At 37.5% G+C, this 20,447-nt stretch overlaps 1 protein-coding gene across 1 annotated transcript; it reads right to left on the reverse strand.

The window, feature by feature from the left end:
- Positions 1–631: 631 nt before the first annotated feature.
- LOC118797501 (piggyBac transposable element-derived protein 3-like) lies at positions 632–2,413 on the reverse strand. The gene has a single exon (XM_036556874.1). It carries the CDS (start codon positions 2,411–2,413, stop codon positions 632–634), a length of 1,782 nt encoding a protein of 593 aa, XP_036412767.1.
- Between the last annotated feature and the right edge of the window lie 18,034 nt (positions 2,414–20,447).

The following is a 20,447-nucleotide window of genomic DNA, read 5'->3' on the forward strand; positions in this document are numbered from 1 at the left end:
CCAAAATCTGTAATGTTACATGTATGTCACATTGGGCGTTTACGGTAAATAAATGCCATGTTTAACAATAAATCAGCTTGAGTTTTTTTGTGCTTAATAATACAGATAAAATACAAATTTGCTTTTTTATTTGCATTTTCACAACACTGGTGGTTAAGCCAGACAAAACAGTATTTTTCAGATTTGTTTTACAACACATAAAAGTGCAAAATGTATAAAATAAAAAAAGACCTCATATCAGAGGTTTTCTCAACATGCTACTGTAGCTGTAGAAAACTGAAAAAAGACTTATCGTGAACTTTCAAAAACACATACATAGTGCAAAAAAAAAGTTCAGAATTAAATAATTGTTGAGAAACGCTTAAGGGAAACAAAACTTTTGTGTTATTAGCACCATGTGTGAACTATTGTTTTTAGTCCTTTCATCTCGTAATTTGGCCTAAGCCAAATGGTAATGTTTGTAACAATTCCTTTTCTCAATGAAGCAAAGATGCACGTCAGAGGGTGGTGGTTGGTCTGTGCCAACATCATCTGGAACTCCAACATGAACTCTCTTGGGTGGTGGTGGAGGTGTTGTTTCGAACCATCGTTATCAGTTCTTATGTCTGATAAGCATTTTCTGCAATGTGGCCTAAGCCGAATGGTAACGTTTGAAACAATTTCTTTCCTCAGTGAAGCAAAGACGCACATCGCATTTCTCACAGAGGGTGGTGGTTGCATTGACTTTGCAGACTTTACAACGACCACGCTTGTCACATTTCACAGGCCAGTGTGCAACCTGGTCGATGCGAACATCATCCGGAACTCCAACACGAACTCTCTTGGGTGGTGGTGGTGGTGGTGGAGGAGGTGTGGCATTACGTGATGGGCGACCTCTTTGTGACTGGACAAGAATCAGGCTAGTGGCAACCTCTGCTTGGAAGCTCCTTTGTTTCAGTGGCTTTTGGATACCAAGTAGTCTACAGTCACGGCGGTAGATTAACCATGCATTAACAAGGCCTAACATGATGGTTTGCCAGAACAGGTAGAGGTACCATCTCCGTGACCTCATGTGGTACTTGTACCTTGCAACGCATGCATCAAGGAGGTCTATTCCCCCCATGAATGTGTTGTACTCGTTCACAATGTGTGGCCTGTTGACCTCCACGAACGCTTTGCCTGATTTGCTCCAGCGTCGTACTTTGTCTTGAGGCTCAATTGCACAGTAGGATGAGATTAGGGTAACAGACCTGTTGTCATACCACTTGACAATGGCAATGCTTTCCTCTTTCTCCACCCTGACATCAAAGGATCCTCTGCCTCTCTTGGCAAGATCTTTCTCATCTTCAAGCTGACATCCAGCCAACCGGTTGCTACGGAGTGTTCCTACAAAGTAGATCTCTCGCTGAAGAAGCTTGAGCACCAGTGGTGCTGAAGAAAAAAAATTGTCAGCAAATACTTTGTAATTTTGGTTTGATGGGAGTGTTTCACACAGCTTGACCACAACATCACCTCCCATGCCAAGTAAGGTTTTCTTCCCAGTACCACCTTGATAGACCACAAAATCACAGAGGATTCCTGAGGAAGAGCAGCGCCCCCAAATTTTCAATCCCCAAGGGTGGGGCTTGCCTTTCACATACTGCCTTATTGGGCTGTATGTCCCTCTGAATGGCACCATTTGTTCATCAATAGAGTTGTGCTCCTCTGGGGTGATATCTAGGCACTGTCTGCGAAACATATTAAGCCATGGACGGATCTTCCAACACTTATCCTCTTCTTGCCTGTTTGACAAATCAGTGTTGTCAGTGAAATGTAGACAAGACAGCAGGGTCTGAAAACGGTTGCGTGACATGTTGTCAGCCACCATGGGGCACCTTGTGTCATTTTCCCAGTATGCACGATTTCCTGGCAATTGGCAAAGACCCATGCGCAGGTAAAGACCAATCAATATTTCCAACTCTTTAACAGTGGTGTTAACATTTCTGTGAGATTCAGATTTTTGTACACTGTACAAATTTGTTTGTTCCATCAGTAACTGAAGCATTTCTTGTGTTATGAATTTTCTGAAATACTCCAGTGGAGTATGAAGATTCTCTGGAGGTGTGACACTTTGTCCTTTGAATGTGCATTCAGGGGTTTCAAAAGGTTTCTTTCTCCAAGAAAATTCTTTTTTTCCTTGGATGGTTGTATTTTGCTGACTGGGGTTCATGTTTGGTTGCTGTACATCATCTAAATCCTTTGATTCACTACTGTCTGAATCATCAGACCCACTTGATTCATCACTCTCCATGTCTTTGTTGCTTGGAGTGTAATCAGGGTCTTCAGGGTCTACAGGGTCTTCATCTGAGCTATCTTCACATCCCTCAAACTCACTGTCATCTCCAGTGATGATCTTGAGTGCATCGTGAAGACTGTATCGGTTCTTGGTATTCATACTACAAGTACATAAAACTACATTTAAATAAGATCAACATAGTAAAAATTTTGTTTGTTTTATTTACCAAACTAAGCGTCTCAGCTAAAGCCAAGGTGTAATTTCAGAACTGATACACAAAAATTGTATCACAATACATTTTATAACTAATTTAACTGATTTTACATTATTTTTCTGTTTACATTTGTTTAAATATGCTTTGAATTGAACAACAAAAACATATACTAATACAAAATAATAGAATCAGTCAAATTAATTGGGCAGATAATTAAATTTTTTCTTATTGTGACAAGGAGGTCACATGGCGTCTTCTGTAACTATTTTAAGAATAAAATCCCGATGTAACATATATGTCACAACACAATTTTGCAACTTGTATTTTATTATTTTATTCTAGAAATGGGGTCAGAATAAGTTATATGTAATATAGGACATGTTATTAAAGCATTAAAATTGTCAAATGGGTTGGAACATACCTGTAGAAGCAAATAAAACACTTTTAAACTCAGCTGGTTTGGTCTCATGCACTAACCAAGCACACCACCATTTTGTTAATGAGGTCACATGAACACAAATTCACAAACTGTCATATGACTGCATCCAGGACGTTCAGTATATGTCACTTAGGGACATCATCAGGACAAGGGGAAGGCTAAAGCTGTTTAAGGAACTTTCCAGACCTTTTAAAGTGTTTGTGACCCATATGTCACCATGGGTTCTTTTGGGTTAATAATGAGTTACCATTGTTTCATTTTTTATTGTTCCTGACCATCATTAGCTCCTGATGAAGAACAGCAACACCTCATTCATTATCTAACAGAAAGTAATTACATAACCACTTGGTAATATGTAGAACCAAGTGAATTTGAAGGCAGGACACATACACAGTCAGATATTTCTGTGAGCCCTCTCTTCAACTGACCCTGCCCTACCCTGCCCATCATTGGTAACCAATGATGCTACAAACAGCTATTGTGAATTGCACATTCAGAAAAAATGAAGATGAGACAGAAATGTAATGAGTAAACCCTGGTTCTTTTCTGCTGAGCTGCTCTCTGTTGTTAGTAAATTTGCTGCTGCTTGTTAGTTTTCTCTTCTCTCTTTCTCTCTCTCTCTCTCTCTATCTCTCTCTCTCTCTCTCTCTCTCTTTCAGAGCAAGCCCCCTTAAACAGGCACTTACAGGATGGCTACTTTTTTTAACCAAAGACTGGGCTGATTTCTGTTTTGCTGTAATGAATAAACTACACCTGAAAATACATAATAGATAGATAATCCCTGGTCAGATGGAGTGATAGATAATACATATCCTCTATTATTTATTTAATAACATGAAGTCACTTGAAAGTATCCAGTTTTTTAGAGAAACAGTGGAGAGACTGTTAGCTAACTCGCTTCAGAGTGTAAAATAGAAAAATACAATTTACAATTTACAACTCAAACACACAGCAACCTAAACATTAGATATAAGAGAATTGTCCCTAGCATGGTACCTTGACAAGTGAAGCATCTTAAATATAGGCAGTATGTTTGATATTTCTCGTTATAAAATTGCTGTAAGAATAATATAAGATTGATAATTTTTCTTCCTGACATTTTTGTTTATGTAAAGACATCTTATAGAGTAAAATTGTTTGTGTGCACCATGCACTTTGCTTGTTTTTTTTTAAACAAGCAAAATTATCTCATGGCAGAGTAAGATGCAGGTCTCTTAATGACAAATTTTTGATGTATTGAATACATGTAAGGTGCTTTCACTTGCCAAGACATTTTTACAGTGTGGGATTTTATACAATTTCCTACATATTGTGATTTGTCCTATATTACTACTATATTTATACTACATCATATCAAACAGCCAAAACTGACCAAAAGTAGCACTTTTGGTTTTGGGTAAAAGAGAAAAAACATTAAAAATTGGCCAGAAAAAGCACAAGATTATGTATGTAGAGAATAAACTGAATCAAACGCTTAACAAATAATGACTAAAAACTAAATCAAGAAAAATAGTGATTAAAAATGCTGCTTGTTCCCTTTACTTTTCCAGTTAGCACAGATGTGTTCAAACACAAGAGTAAAAGTACTTTTGTCTATGTTTATAGATAAGTGTGTCATACAGTGTCAGAAATCAACCACAGCTGTGTTCAATATGGTCCTTTACAGATATTTTAGCATTAACTGGTGTTATAAAATTATTTTACAGAATTACATAAAAAATACTAAGTGACTTAATATTACTTGATAATAAATATTTTTACTTCTTGCTTGCAAATATGTGCATTCATTACAACCTGCTGAGTTTTTTCAAATGAAAATCACTAAAGCGACTTGTGCTCTAAAATCACCTTTGCTGGAGAATCTTCAGACTACTAGGTGAGAGTGGCAAAGCCATGTTCCTGTTCTTTACATATTAAAAAAAACAAGACATTTTCCATCATTATAGCAGAGGTGCTCTGGAAGTGAACTTTAGATGCCTTTGGGTAAGCATGTATCATATATTTTATTTTTACACAGGTTTTAATATTTAGTGTTATTAGGCAGGTGGTTCAATATTAAATGAGCATGCTAATTCTCTCCGTTCACTTTGTCAACATTGTTACTTTCACCTTTAAAGCATTATGAATTCATATACATAAATAAAATGGTAAACCACATACAAAAGAACCCTTTCTTTTGGTTTTTAGCCAAATGTGTGCTGAATTTTGGTTTGATTCTCTGTTAAGAAATTTTCCTTTCTGAAAATCTGCATCACAAATTTATACCATTTCTTACATATACTGTGTATTGTGTCATAATAAAACCTCATATCTTTGAAATGATAAATTTACAGATGGCAAAGCATTAGTGTACAGCTTTGATGTTAAAATAATGAGATTTTCTTTTGGTAATTTCTATTGGTTCATTTTTCATGAAATGCTCCCACAATGTAAAGGGCAGCAGGCATTTTCAAATAACTAAACTGTCACAAACAGGGTTGTTACATCAGACTCTATGACTGTATGGCCAAAATCAACTGGACAATTTTAGATGTTCTACAAATTATTTCTTTAAGCACACTGAATAACTTTCCAAGAGCATTGGAATCACCTCAGTAGGTTTATGTGTTCATGATTCAAGTACTGGTAACAACAGGCCTGTGCACAGACCATATGGGGGCAGGAGATCAAGTCAGCCTGAAATACCAGCATTACTAGCTGAACAGAGATTTGAACCCCAGTATCCATTACAGAAGGCTCTAATGTTACTCAACACACAATGTAATTGTTTTGAACTGGCAAGTTCTAACTCAAGAGCCAAATTTATGTTTGATTGTTGTTCAAAATACCCACATAATGTAATGTGACACCGATTGAAAGATTTTTTTTCTTTAAATGTGATGATACTTGCAGATTGGTAGAGTTGACTAAGGTGAAATCTCCACAGTTTCAGTACTGCACCAGAGGTGGCACCCAAGAGCGATGAAACTTGTGGAACCCGAGCTGACCCCCAAGCTCTATTCCTGGAAGGACGATGAGCAGAGCTAAGCTGAACTGAAACGGATTTTGAAAATTGCCATATAAGACACTTTTATTAAACACAGTGGCCAAAGGGGTACTTGTATAGTCGGAGGGCTAAAGGATAGGGACTTGAGCCCCTCCCCTAGGGTCTATCTGTGCACATGCTTTGGGTAACAAAACACACAGCATCATAAAAAACCCTACATTATCAATTGAAAACAATATAATATCAATACAATACAATACACTCTGAAACAATTAAACACAAAGCAAATGCAAAAAACAGCAACACAAACAAACAAACCCATCATCACACACACACACACACACACACACACACACACATCATCTAAACCGCTTATCCTTCTGGGTCACGGTAACCCATCATCAATAGAAATGAATTCAGCATTAAGATGAAACAATAACACATCAATACAAAACCTTACCGCATCAATATAAAACCAACACATCAATATAAAACTGAAAAGTCATAAACACAGAACAATGTCAATATAACATTTCAACATCAATATAAAATACAATATCAATATAAAACAATCCAGCAGTGTATTAGTTTTATGTGGTGACAACTTGTTAAAATTTGGTAGTGGACAAAGTCATGAATTTTTACCACCTGTCAAGTGATGTCTTTTAAGGCTAAAGTGTTCTCTGGTTCCACTGAACCACTGAAGACTTTCCCTTGCCTCACAAAGAGGTAATTTTTTTATTTGTAATATGTAATATGTTCTCTGCACATCCAACAAACTTGTACATTCCTAACTGAGTCTTATGCATGAGACTCTGGCAGCACTGGGCAGCTCCTTCAGTGACAAGCTGCTTCACCAATGTAAGAAGGGGCATCATTGCAGGTCTTTCCTTCCTGCTGCTGTTCGACTGTACAACCAGCACTGTTTATAGTAATAGTAATATTTTTGCAAACTCTCACAAGTGACATGAATTCACTGTCATCAGAGGTAGTAAATAACATTAACTGTGGCCTAGTGCATAAATTTTTGCTTGTGTATTACAAAGACATTTAGTGATTAGTGAGTTGCAGCAGTTTTCTGTGAAGTTTTTGGGAAATGTCCTGCCCACAGCTGAAATTTTAATTGGTGATTTTTAATTGTTTCTCAAGAGTTTGACTATCTGTCTGTTCACGCCAGTCTTCCTGCAGTTTATTTATGTTGTGTTTATTTGAGGACTTTTCAGCCATGCTAGTTTACATCCAAGGCACTAACGAAAGGCTCGTTTCGGACTGACATGCACCCATCTCTGCTGCTTTGAACTCCAGCTTCACATTGAATTGGTTTAAAAAATTTCAAATGTTTCCACCCTACTAAGTCTACAATCACACACAGGTTTAATCCACTGCTCACTCATCCTGCTCAGGATCTGAAGCTCTGGCCCAGTTCACCTGCACAGTTTCAGCTAATTAGCTATGCAGTGTTATGTGTGTTTGTATGTGAGTGTGAGCAGGCACCCACACTCACACACACTGGCAGGATGAGTAATGTGTTGAATCAGGCATTTACACTAGAATGGCATCCGTCCCAAACGCTTCACCAACCCCCACCATTTCCATTTTTACACTGTTACACTACTTGCAGGATCTTCAATATTTCCATAAAATCTAAGAAGATATCTAAGAAAATCTAAGAATAGGAAACTTTTTTTTTTAAGGAAACTTTTTGTGTTTTAATGAATAAATCATAATTTTATGTGTGTACAACTGTTCAAAGCAGTGTTTGCTAGTCCTGTACCGGCAAGTGCAGGGGTGTCCAGTCTTACCTAAATAAGCATTAGTGTGACTAAAGCTTTTCATTCCAGCAAAGCAGGAGCACACCTGATCCATTGTTTGTTGGACACCCCTGGGCAAGGGTTTTTGAGTTATGCTCAAAATTAGCTCAAATTGTCACTACCGAAACAAGCATTACCAAAACATTTGGTTAAGTCTTGGTGGTGTCCAAACTGAATCTTCAATCATTTATTTTAATAAAATAAACGTAGTTAAGGTGTAGGGTCACTCAAAGCAAAAGGATTTTATTCCAAGTCAATTAGAAGTCTGAAATATGTTTTTAACTTGGTAGAATGATGCACACAAGGTTCTCCCACCTTCACCAGCTACATGTGACTTACATGTAAGTATTGTAGTATTACTGTATTTTATTTGTTTATTTAACAGTGACCAAAAAATCACAAGGCAACATAGAAAAATACTTAATTACAAAACACATTAAACTAAACTCCAACACGAATGCATACATAAGACAAAAAACAAGCTAAACAACAAGGTTACAATTATATAAAACATGTAATATAATTAAATGTCATGTTGGCAGATTTGAGCATCCATTAACCATTTTTTAATAGGTCAGTGATTGTCAAACTTAAATCAGAGGGACAAGAATTCCAATCATTTGGTGCACAGAAAGAAAATGCAGATTGACCACTTTTTCTTAATCAAACACTGTGTACAAGCAAAGTACCCAAGAACACTGAATATCTATAATCCATAAAAATCTAGAACTCTCCATAATAATAATGCGCAGTGTCAGAATGTGACTGCTGTCAGACACATGGAACAGTACCATATAAAACTGTTTAGTTTACACAAATTCTCTATAATAGTTTGCTATATAGTTTTCTGGATTTTCCAGTGTAGGTAATAGTGATTAGGGGACCCTTTCCTTTGTTATATACTTCCTTATACAGTGCTCTTAATTTTCCAGTGAAGGGAATAGCAATTAGGAGACTATTTGTGTTCCTAATGATAGTGTCCTATAGAACACTCTTGATTTTTCAATGTAGGGAATAATGATTAGGGGACCATTTCTGTTCCTTTAATGGTGTCCTATATAGTGCTCCTAACTTTCCAAAGTGAGGAATAGTGATTAGGGGAAAATTTCTGTTCTGTAGTGTTTCTTATTTTCCAATGTAGTGAATAATAATGAGTGACCATTTCTGTTTCCAAAAAACCTGTTCTATATAGGGTTACAATATAGGGAATAGTGATTAGGGTGCCATTTCTTTTCCTGTAGTAGTGCTCTATGTAGTAGTCCTGATTTTTCACTTACCACTGTAAGAAACAGTGATAAGGGCAACATTTCTGTTCCCTATGATAGCATTCTATATAGTTCCCTTTAACAGCATTTTATGTAGAGCTCCTTATTTTCCAGTGAAGGGAATAGTACAGGTCCCTTTACACTATATTGCCAAAAGTTTTTGCTCGTCTGCCTTCACACGCATATGAACTTGAGTGACATCAAATTCTTAATCCATAGGATTTAATATGATGTTGGCCCACGCTTTGCAGCTATAACAGCTTCCACTCTTCTGGGAAGGCTTTCCACAAGGTTTAGGAGTGTGTTTACAGGAATTTTTGACCATTCTTCCAGAAGCGCATTTGTGAGGTCAGACACTGATGTTGGACGAGAAGGCCTGTCTCACAGTCTCTGCTCTAATTCATCCCAAAGGTGTTCTATTGGGTTGAGGTCAGGACTCTGGGCAAGCCAGGCAAGTTCTTCCACACCAAGCTCGCTCATCCATGTCTTTATGGACCTTGCTTTGTGCAGTGGTGTGCAGTCATGTTGGAACAGGAAGGGGACATCCCTAAACTGTTCCCACAAAGTTGGGAACATGAAATTGTCCAAAATCTCTTGGTATGCTGAAGCATTAAGAGTTCCTTTCACTGGAACTAAGGGGCCGAGCCCAACTCCTGAAAAACAACCCCACACCATAATCCCCCCTCAGACAAGTACCGTTCTCTGTCATCTGTTCTCTCTGTCATTTTACGTGGCCTAACACTTCGTGGCTGAGTTGCTGTTGTTCCCAATCACTTCCACTTTGTTATAATACCACTGACAGTTGACTGTGGAATATTTAGTAGTGAGAAAATTTCACGACTGGACTTGTTGCACAGGTGGCTTCCTATCACGGTACCACGCTGGAATTCACTGAGCTCCTGAGAGCAACCCATTCTTTCACATATGTTTGTAGAAGCAGTCTGCATGCCTAGGTGCTTGGTTTTATACACTTGTGGACATGGAAGTGATTGGAACACCTGAATTCAATGATTTGGATGGTTGAGTGAATACTTTTGGCAATATAGTGTATGTTCCTTTAATAGTGTTTTACATAGTGTTCCAGGTTTTCAAATGTAGGTAATAGTGATTAAAGGGTCATTTCTGTTCCCTATAATAGTGTCCTATAATAGTGTCTTGTATAGTTCCCTACAATAATGTTCTATATTGTTCCCTGTAATTGTGTTCCATATAGTGCTCCTGATTTTCCAATGTAGCGAATAGTGATTAGGGCGGTAATCTCTGTTTACTATAATAATGTTCTATATGGGGTCTTAAACACTATTCCTATACAAGGAATGGTGTTTAAGGGGACAATTTTCATTCTATGTAATAGTTCTCTATAATAAAGTCCTATATAGTTTCCTATTATATTGTTCTATTGCATTATTTATTTAGACAGGTGTGTGGGCATGTAAGGATGGGTAGACAAGGTGTGTGTGTTCATGCTGTGGTGTAAAGGGGACAGAAGGTGTGTGTGCTTGTCCTTGGCTGGCAGGGGAGGTACGTGTGTAACATTTGACCTCAAAGTGCAGCAGTGGCAGAAGAATTGGCAAGGCTCTGGCCTCAAGGTCAAAAGTTCATGAGCACTTATGCTTTGAAAGTACCTGTGCCTGTGTGGTTCTGCACATGTTGCACTCTGAATGTGAGGACACAAGTGCTTTTGTGAAATAAATGGCTGTCAGGTAGGATTTTTTGTCAGGTAGGATTTTTCCATTGTTTTAGATAGATATGCAATGTACAGTAGCAGTCAAAAGTTTGGACAACATGATTGAATGTGTCTTAAAGACATTTTGATCTTAAGGCTAATGTTTAAGTGCTTGAAATGTGTTACCTCAATAGTTTCTGATCTGCACATAAACCTGAAATTAAAATAGATCTTTTTTCCTCCAGTGGAAATGTGCCTGAAAGTTCCTGGTTTGCTAAAAGGTTTCCTCTAGTGGAAAAGTTTCTAGGTTCCTGAAAGGTTTGTACATCCCTAAACTGTTCCTGAAAAAAAATCTCCAGTGGAAACTTGCCTAACAGTCGAGTTCCTGGTTCTTGAAAAAAGGGAACCCTACCTAAATGTTCTAGTGTTCCTGAAACAGTTCCTCTTGTGGAAATGTGAAAAGGTTCCTCCTACCGCATAGAGGGCGCTGATGGGGAAAAGCAAAGTTGGGGTCATTGGAGCACAGTGTGTTTTATGAAGCTAAGTGCTGCTCTCAGATGCATGTTTGGCCCAGTTTTCTTTTATTATTCCCAGCAGAGCTCATTTCTCTCCCAGTTTGCCACTTTTATAGTCAGTGGTGCATTTTTCCCACAGCTTTAAAAATGCATGCTTTCATCTTAGAGATGCAGGAAAAGTAATCTGTAAACTGTAATCTGTAAATATCAGTTAATTTACTTTTTTTGGTCCACTCTTTTCGCAAAAGCTCAGAACATTTGTTCGTTCTCACACAAGCAAGCACACACACCCTGAGTTAAATGTGTATAATTATAACTCTAGCGGAGTGCGTTGTTGTTGTTTTGAGGGTAATTGGCGTTCTTCACCTCACATTGCCAGCTTTCTCTCGTCAAATCCGCCTCACTGATGAGTGCCGAGAAAAACATCATATCTCACTCCCTCGCTACTGACACAACAAGCCGAGGTGTGTGTGTGTGTGTGTATATGTGTTTTGGATTAGTGTTCTGCAACACAATAAATCTTTGTTGAACAAATGCAAAGCAGATGGCATCATGTGGCTGTGTGAAAAGCAGGAGAGAGAAAGAAAAAAAGGGAGAAAAAAATCACTCCCACACTACATTGCTCCTTCAGCCAGCAAATTAAGCACTGCAGCAGAGACCTGGGGGGAAATACACTCAAATAAACTACACCATAAAGTGATATTTTGGCAAAAAATTACGTTTACACAGTTTCTAATTTCAAATGTAGTCAATCAACCAAGTCATGTTTGGTGTGTGAAGTTTGCTTTTTTAGTTTTGCACTGGAGCTACGAGGCTAATATTGCTAACAAGTAATGGAAGCCTACCAATTAGCACTGTGTCTAAATCATCGCGCATATATCTGAAACCACAGTGAGTTGTTAAATAATCTCAAATAGACTTGCTTATATGATTTCTGACACTATATGACTGTTATCTATAAAAATGGATGAAAATACGACAAATACCTAAAAAAGGTAGTCGTCTTGAAGCCTGAATTGTGTCTGGATTTCTGTCATTTTGTTTACAGTGCTGTGCAAAAGTCAGAGACCACTCTTTCATTGTTTTATTTCCAGTCAAAATGGCCATTAAGTACAAGTTATTAAGTGCAAGTTATTCCTCCTATTATTTGGGAAAAAAAAAACAGAAAACAAAAATGTGACACTTGCTGAATAAAGGCATCATTTGTGAGTTCAGGCTGTGCCTTCAACATGTGGTGATAGTATGAGAGAAGACTGATAGAGGGAAGGGGAGAACGCTGATAACATGGGCTTGAGTTATGGGTGGCTTTTGTCTGTAAATAGAAGGCCAGACCTCCCTCAAAGCTGTGGTCAGGCTGATATAGGACTGAGGAACAGGGAGGAGATATGGTGGCGGTGTGGATTGCAAAAACTTCATCACAGGAATGGAAGGTAAGGATATGAATTTATAGGGCATTAGATTGGAAGAAGGAGGGGTTTCAGCATGTTCCTTCCCCCAAACCTCAGTTATTACATAACTGCATTTAAAATTTATTGCCAACGATGCTAACTAGGTGTTTGAGCCCTAGGAACTCTACGTTTTTGTGACTATTAGATAAAAGAGATACTGTTCTAAAAGACAGTGAATTCTTTATCTGGGCAGTGTACTTAGTCCATAAAACTTGCTGCATGAGTCATGTATCCAGTTTCAGTGTTCTACTGCAATTTTTTGTCCATTTCCTTATCTTAGTAATGGCTTCTTGACAGCTACACATCCTTCCAGATAGAACTGAGTTGTCTTCTCATTGTGGAAAGATGGACAGACACACTGTCAAACACACACATATACATGTACACAGACACAGGCCATGTATAGCAGTTATCAAAGATTTTTCAGAGCTGTGTGTGTGTGTGTATGTGTGTGTGTGTCTGTGTGTGTGTGTGTGTGTGTGTGTGTGTGTGTGTGTGTGTGTGTGCTCCATATATTAGCAGCCTTGGACAGTGGACTGAGGGCATATTTATAAAAGTCTTTCTTTTCTGTTCAGGCTTTGTTTGTGGTCATTATGATATTGGAACTGACGTGTTGTCCAGTCGGCCATGTGCAGTCTGGCTGAGGAGCCATCGCTTCTGTGCTTAAAAACAACAAAAACAGCAGCGAGATCAGAGAGAATGGGGCAAAGAAACAGTCAGACAGTCAGACTGTCTCAGAGTGAGAAGAGTGTATGTGTGTGCATTTAATGGGATTGAAAGACTGTATTTCCATGATGCTATCCAGTAACCTAAAGACACACTACTGTGCAAAAGTCAGAGACCATGCTTCATTTATTTATTTTCCTGTCAAAATTACTATTAAGTTATTTGTTTTTCAGGAAAATTTTAGAAAATTTAACAGAAATTTAGACAAAAGCCTCACCAACTGAATATAGCATTAGTTTTTCCAGTGTCTCCAGCCTTTGCCTTTATTACAGCTTCCACTCTTTTTGGAAGATTTAGAGGAGAAGTTGTCTCCACACACTGGAAAGATGAACAGAAACATCTGTGGATTATTTCAGATCTAAAACAAGAGTGGAGATTTTCTCTTATTTATCTCTCAAAGACGAAAGCTTTAAGTACTGTTTATATGACTGTGACAGTTTTGGTGGTCTACCAGGTCTTGCACGGCTGTTAGGAGTCCTATTTTCTCAACAACTTTAATAAACTTTTGATTTATTAAAACCCCAGTTTTGAAAATTCTCCTTTTTCCATTATTTTTAATCTCATCAGCAATATCTCTTGAAAAACAAATAACTTGTACCTAATCACCACTTATTTACCAGAAATTAAGTAAATAAAGACTGGTCCCTGGCTTTTTCACACCACTGTATTTTGGTTAAGAACACAAACGTGAAGTAGCATATAGCATTAACAACATTAAGTGATTTAAGAAAAGTCAGATGAATTGTTTACAGCATAAAATGAACTAATACAACAAATTTTCAGTGCAGCAAGTGAAATGGACAATAATGAACTTTTAAAGGCATCATTCTAATTATGGAAGAGACAGATAGAGCTTAGCTCCACTAAAAGAGCCTTGCACTGCCTACAAAACAACAAGATCTGAACTTTGGGGGTGGTGCGTAGGTCAGTTTGTGGGGATGGTTTATGTTAAAAATGAGAATCAAATCCAAAAGAGGTTTGTGTTGGGTTTTTAACCAGCTGCTTAGGGTTCCTAAAAACCTCTAGGTTATACTGTATCACTGTGTTGTCAAAGATGCTTGAGTGAGGGGAAAAAGCAACTGGTTAATCATGTCTCAAAAAAGAATGTAAGCATCTAGAGCCAAAAAAAGGAGAACAAAAAGAGAAGATGAGGAGAAAAGGCTTATAGATAAAGGTATGTTTTGTTTTGTTTTTGTTTTTTTGTGTATTATTGTTACCCATTTGTTTGGCTTGTAGGACAAGAAGAAGTAGTGGATCTGGTCTCACAAAGCAGGTTCAGCATAGACAGGCTTTCTGACTGAGTTTCAGTTTCACAAAACCCAACAAATGCAGTTTACACATTTTACAATAGTAGTTAACAACTTTCTCTGCCAATCCAGGTTTAGATAGTTAGGTTGTGATTAATCCTGATGGGTGTGCACATGAAAGAGTTTTGTTTATGACAAACAGCCAGTCATGTGAAACATGAGGAGATAAAAATGAAATTATACTACCCATACTATATTTTAACAATGAAAAAGCAGTGCTGTCACCACAGCCACTAGTATTAGATCAAATTAAGCTTAAAGTTAATAAAATTAACAACTGAGGTCATTCACATATATAAATATTAAAGAAGCAGTAATAATAATGTACAAATTAATAAAGCCAGTCTTTCTTTGTGTCATTTGAAGTATCTTTGCAGACCCATTTGTCCATTTTTCATTTTTGAAATTTTTAAACAAACAGGAAAGTACTTTCAACAACATGGAAATACAGTTAGGGATAAAGGACAAATCACATTTGAAATTTAAAAATGCAGCTTTCTTTGATGGCTGCACCCCTCCAACATTCTATGGTTAATTTTTTTGGCAGCTCTAGTCCATTAACTTAAGTCCATGTTAATGGTACACTATATTCTCTTACATTTCTCAGCGTGGCAAGTGGCTATTCACTTTGAGACACAGGACTTTATCAACTGCACATAGATAGCAAACATGAAACAGAGTTTTACACACCACTACTATTATTAAATGATTGTATTCTGTAATGATTCTATCAGAGCGAGATGGCAATTGAAAGTAATTTTTATCCCTGGTCTCTTATATTTATGTCCAGATGGAGTGAAAGCATCAGTTAACACAGCAGCTCAATGTATAGTTACCTGCATGTTTGCTCCAGCTGCTACTACCAAAGAGAAATAATTACTCTGACACATGGCTGTTGAGTGTGTGTCTTATGCGTTTTGCCTGAGATGTGTAATTTATAGCAGAAAGTCTGAAGAGGCTGCGTGCTAATTAATCCTGCTCTGACTTCACACCTGCAGCATGTGTATGTGTGTGTGCGTGTACAAATCTCCAGATACTCCACACTATGCTTTTGTGGTAAGGACAGTTTTATGTTTATGTATCTCACTCAATTCCAGAAGTGAACCGTGACTGTTAAACCTAGACCTTCAGTTTGAGCCGTAAATGTTAAAACCAGCTTTTGAACTTTACGCCGGCAACAATCTAGTTGGTCCTCTTCTTCTTTAGGCCAAAGAACACAATGTCTGTTATTCCAAAAACAATCTGAAAGGTTTACTTATCAAACCACAATACACATTTTCACTGACCAGTAGTTATTTTCAGATGTACTCAAGCCCAGATTCAAGCCTAAGTGGCATTTCTGAACATTGTTGACATATGGCTTCCACTATACATGTTAAAGTCTTAACTTACATTTTTGGATGCAGCAATGAACATTGTTTATTTGCAATGGTTTGTCATGTCTTCCAAAGCCCTTGCATCATAGAAGCATGTTGGTTTTTTAATGTAATACCATCTAAAGGATTGAAGGTCATGGGCATTGATATGATTTTAACCTTCATGCACAAAGATTTGCATTCCCTGAATCCTTTCAAAATATTATGCACTGTAGATGGTATAACTAAATGACTAAAGTTCTTGAAATCGCTCTTTGAGTGCCCACCTGTTTAAGATGTTGTTTAAACATTTTAAAATGTTCCCAGTCCTAAACCTTATCCTGTCCCAAAGTTTTGGGAACGTGTTTAAAGCACCTATTTTCAGAGTTCACATATATTTAAAAAAAAAGGAAGAGAGAGAGAGAGAGAGAGAGAGAGAGAGAGAGAGAGAGAGAGAGAGAGATTTAAAGATTTAAAGTGTCAGGTTCAAGCAGACGTTTGGACATTAAATGTGTGTGTGTTTGGACAGAGCCACAAATCCACGTGTTTCTGCTCTTATCTCACCTGTCCACCTGCACCTGTCCACCCATCCATCCACCTGATCACATCTACAGCGGTCAGCTTGCACATATAGCACAACAAACTGCCTTCATTAAAGTGTGTATTTATTGCTGCACACACAGAATAAACACCGAACGGCTGATCAGAAAGTAAGGGACGTTCTGTGTGTGACTTGGATCAGTAACAGTTAACAGCTGAAGGAGAATAAAGCCAGTCAGTTCAGTCCAAATGCACAGTTCATGAACTGTTTTAAGCTTTCAATGATTTAAAACATCATTGACTGAATTTTGAAAAAAAAAAAACAAAAAAAAAACACCAGTCCATTTTCAGTAAATACAGTTACACATGTAGCTGAGAATCCAAGAGAGCACAGTTGGCCCTGTTTACTCTAATTGGGTGGGATGGTTCTTCCTCTCTCCCTAAAACTCACTCAGAATTGGTAGTTAGTGTTCTCCTCCAAGCATGTTCAGCTATCCAGTGACATTTCTTTTGCAGTAATTTGAAAAGATCTTCATGTGCCTTGGAGGAAGCATGTGCTAGCCTTGCTGGGTAGCAGTGAAATTGGACATGACCAAATAGGGGAGAAATAAATAAATAAAATGTTCAGTTGCTGTAAATATGGATCATAACTGCAAATGACTAGGGGTGTAAAAATGCACTGATCTGAAGGTGGTGATTCAGCTACATCAATTTTGATATGTTGCTATCTTTTTTATTCATTACTATAATATTCAAATAATATAGACTCATTTATAAAAATAAACTTCAACGAACAAAAATGAACTTCTTGGCCTACCTTTAAATGTAAAAATATAGCTTGTTATATTCTTTTTATTGTCTACTGAGTAAAAAACATATCCAATTACAGTTGAATGCAAATGTTTGGGTGCCCCCGGTCAAATCACATTTTGTTGATGTGCACACCCTGTATAGAGGACACACTTCTGCACATTTTATTGCAGAATTACTATATTTTTACTGTATTTACTATATTTGAAGAAATAAAACATAAAATATGGCCCATGTAAAAGTTGTTACATTTTATGTTTTCTGTTTTTTTTTTTCTCAATATGTTAAACTCAGCAAATAAATAGAAAATGTGCACTAACATTGGGTGAAAGTTGTCATATTTACGTGTGTTTGCTGTAGAGGATGTGTTAACTTTCATTTAGAAAATCAACAAAATGTAATGTGACTAATGGTGTTTTGCATTTGACTGTACATTATATGCTGTGTACTCAACCCACCCACCCATACCCCTGTCCAAAGCACATGTACTAAATACTTCAGACAAAAACAAAAACATACAAATATAAATAAGAAAATACAGGGTAAAGAAAGAGGAAAAATGAGCACTTGGGTGGGGTTACCAGAGTATAATCACTATTTAAGAGGCCAAAGGCTAATCTTAAATACCACATACCACTGCATTCCTATTCAGTTTAAGGTTATATTATTTACAAATTCAATAAAAGTGGACCAAGTTTCATAAATTTTAGGGACCCTTGTAGTGTATACCTAACCTTTTCTTATTCTAAAGTAGTCAGTACCTCCTTTATTCTCTGTACAAATGATGGGGACCTTTTAGATTTCCGGTGAAGCAAAATGAGACACAGAACCATTAAGGATGCAAAAGTAATGGCAAAGATCCTCTTCTGTTTGATTTGTACCAAAAATTGCAATCAATGGGTTAGGGTCAAGAGGCTTTTGCATATATATATGAAAGACACAGAGCCCCAGAAATTAGTAAGAGCCCAACAAAACGAGGACATGTATGCTAAAGTGGCAGGGCTTTGATGACATCTAGGTGGGGAATATTTTAGTTAATCAATCTTTGGAAAAATGTAATCGATGCAATGCTTTGTATTAAACCATGCCATGTGCATAAAGATAAAGAATAAATCCTTGCTGTGCTGTCCTTCCATACATATACAGCTATTTCCTTTCTAAAATCCTGCTCCCAAGCAGTTTTGGTTTTATCCCAAGAAGGTACAATATGTCAATAGCTGGGATTATATTATATGTTTTGAATTAATGCCTTTTTCTTAGTGACAAAAGTACGAACCTGCAGATGCAGAAGTGGGATTCAGAAAATATTAAATGCAAGAAACTGAATGAGGCAAATGTTAATATTTAAAATTATATATATATATATATATATATATATATATATATATGTATATATAAATATATATGTATATATATGTATATATATATATATATATATATATATGATTTTCAAACTGAAATAAAATAACAACATAAATACACTATTTGTAATTTTCTACATAGAATGTGACTTTAAGACTATAGTGGTAGTGAACTGCATTTTATAAGGCTCAGATTTTAGTCATTTTCTCAGTGGTGTTACATTTTATGATGTCCAATATAACAGACTACAATTTACACTTGAATTACATATCAACATTAGTACACCCACTGCAATAGCAGAATGACCCAACTGCCCCATTGCTATGCCCCTGCTATATTATATCAATAGATACCTATGTAGCTGGTTCTGGCACTACATTAAGACATTCTTTTCATCTGCACGACTCCTTCAGTTCTCTAGAAGCTGCAGAGCTGGATCACTTCTCCACTGTTAGCTCAGCACTGGACTGAAAGTAACGGATCTGACAGGGTCCGGCTCCAGCCCTGGGGGAGAGGAAGTTGAGAGTCGTGCAACCACAGCCACCCGTCTCAGTGAGGTTAACATGCTGGTGTTTGTGTGCAGCAGTTTTCTCCAGAAGAATCTGCTGTAGCAGAATGAGGTTGAATGCAATGTGACCCTAACACAAAGAGATGCGATGGACTGGCTTATTCACACAGTGAGCAGAGCGAGCAGTCAGACACAAAACACCCTGCAGCCATGCGGTGATGGTCAGCGTGTGGCTGCTCGTGACAATGTGGAAACGGAGTGGGTATGTGGATCTCGCGTCCGGTTGAAATTACACAGTGCAGAGGTTAAACTAAATCCAGTTCGGTGCTTTAGCTGCAGTCAGCAAGCTGTGGTGGATATATATGGGAGTGGACCTCAGTGCCCACCCTGCTGACCACCGCACACTCATATGCCATATTTGTTTACCACTGTCCACTTCATTATGGTATTCATAGATGTAGCGCTTTGTGTGCGTGTTGTTGAAGGAAATACTGGTGGTGTTAAGTTTCTCCAGCATGACCTGATTCTCTCCTCCATAATGCCTTATGCCTTATTTAGATGGTCACTGATGCTAGCTGTAGGATCCTGCATGAATTTACTGTTGATATAAATGAAAGAAAGTACAATGTTGGTCATTCCAATTGATTTATTCTTGGACCCTTGTGTCACCTTTGTTGGAATTGAGTTGGTGGGAAGGTGTTCCACATATGAGTAGGACTTAGCACTGATCCTCCCAAACTAAAGTCTGTTTAGTGCAGTGGTGTAGGCAGAAATACATTTTTAGCTAGGCCTGGTAGGTATAATTTTCAAATGCACTGTGTCCCACATTGTCATAACATCAGGCTATAGCCTATTCTTGACAGGAGAGCAGTCATCACCATATCTATTACAATACGTCTGTCCTATGGTGATGCAAAACAATAGCAATCAACCAGAATGCTGGATATACATAAACACAACCAACACTGCAACACTCTTCACTATAATGCATGCATCTGCTTGCGACAGGTACAACTTGTATACGACATAACTGAGTTAAAATCTAATAAAAGCAAGGACAAAACAACACAGCACTGAAGTAGCAGTTTGCTTTGACATTTTGACACAGGCCATTTTTGCTTTTGTAAAAGAACATATCAAGTACCAAATTTGCAAAAAACTGAAAATGACAATGTTTTTAAATTAATGTTTGGCTTTGGAAATTAGTAGTAGTGGAAATTCTAATCTGTTGGGGACAGTAG

This window comes from Colossoma macropomum, unplaced genomic scaffold, assembly GCF_904425465.1.
Source record: "Colossoma macropomum unplaced genomic scaffold, Colossoma_macropomum, whole genome shotgun sequence".
In the NCBI taxonomy this organism is placed as follows: Eukaryota; Metazoa; Chordata; class Actinopteri; order Characiformes; family Serrasalmidae; genus Colossoma; species Colossoma macropomum.

Excerpts from the sequence above, each read along its gene's own strand:
- LOC118797501 (XM_036556874.1), bottom strand. The coding sequence starts at position 2,413 with ATGAATACCAAGAACCGATACAGTCTTCACGATGCACTCAAGATCATC.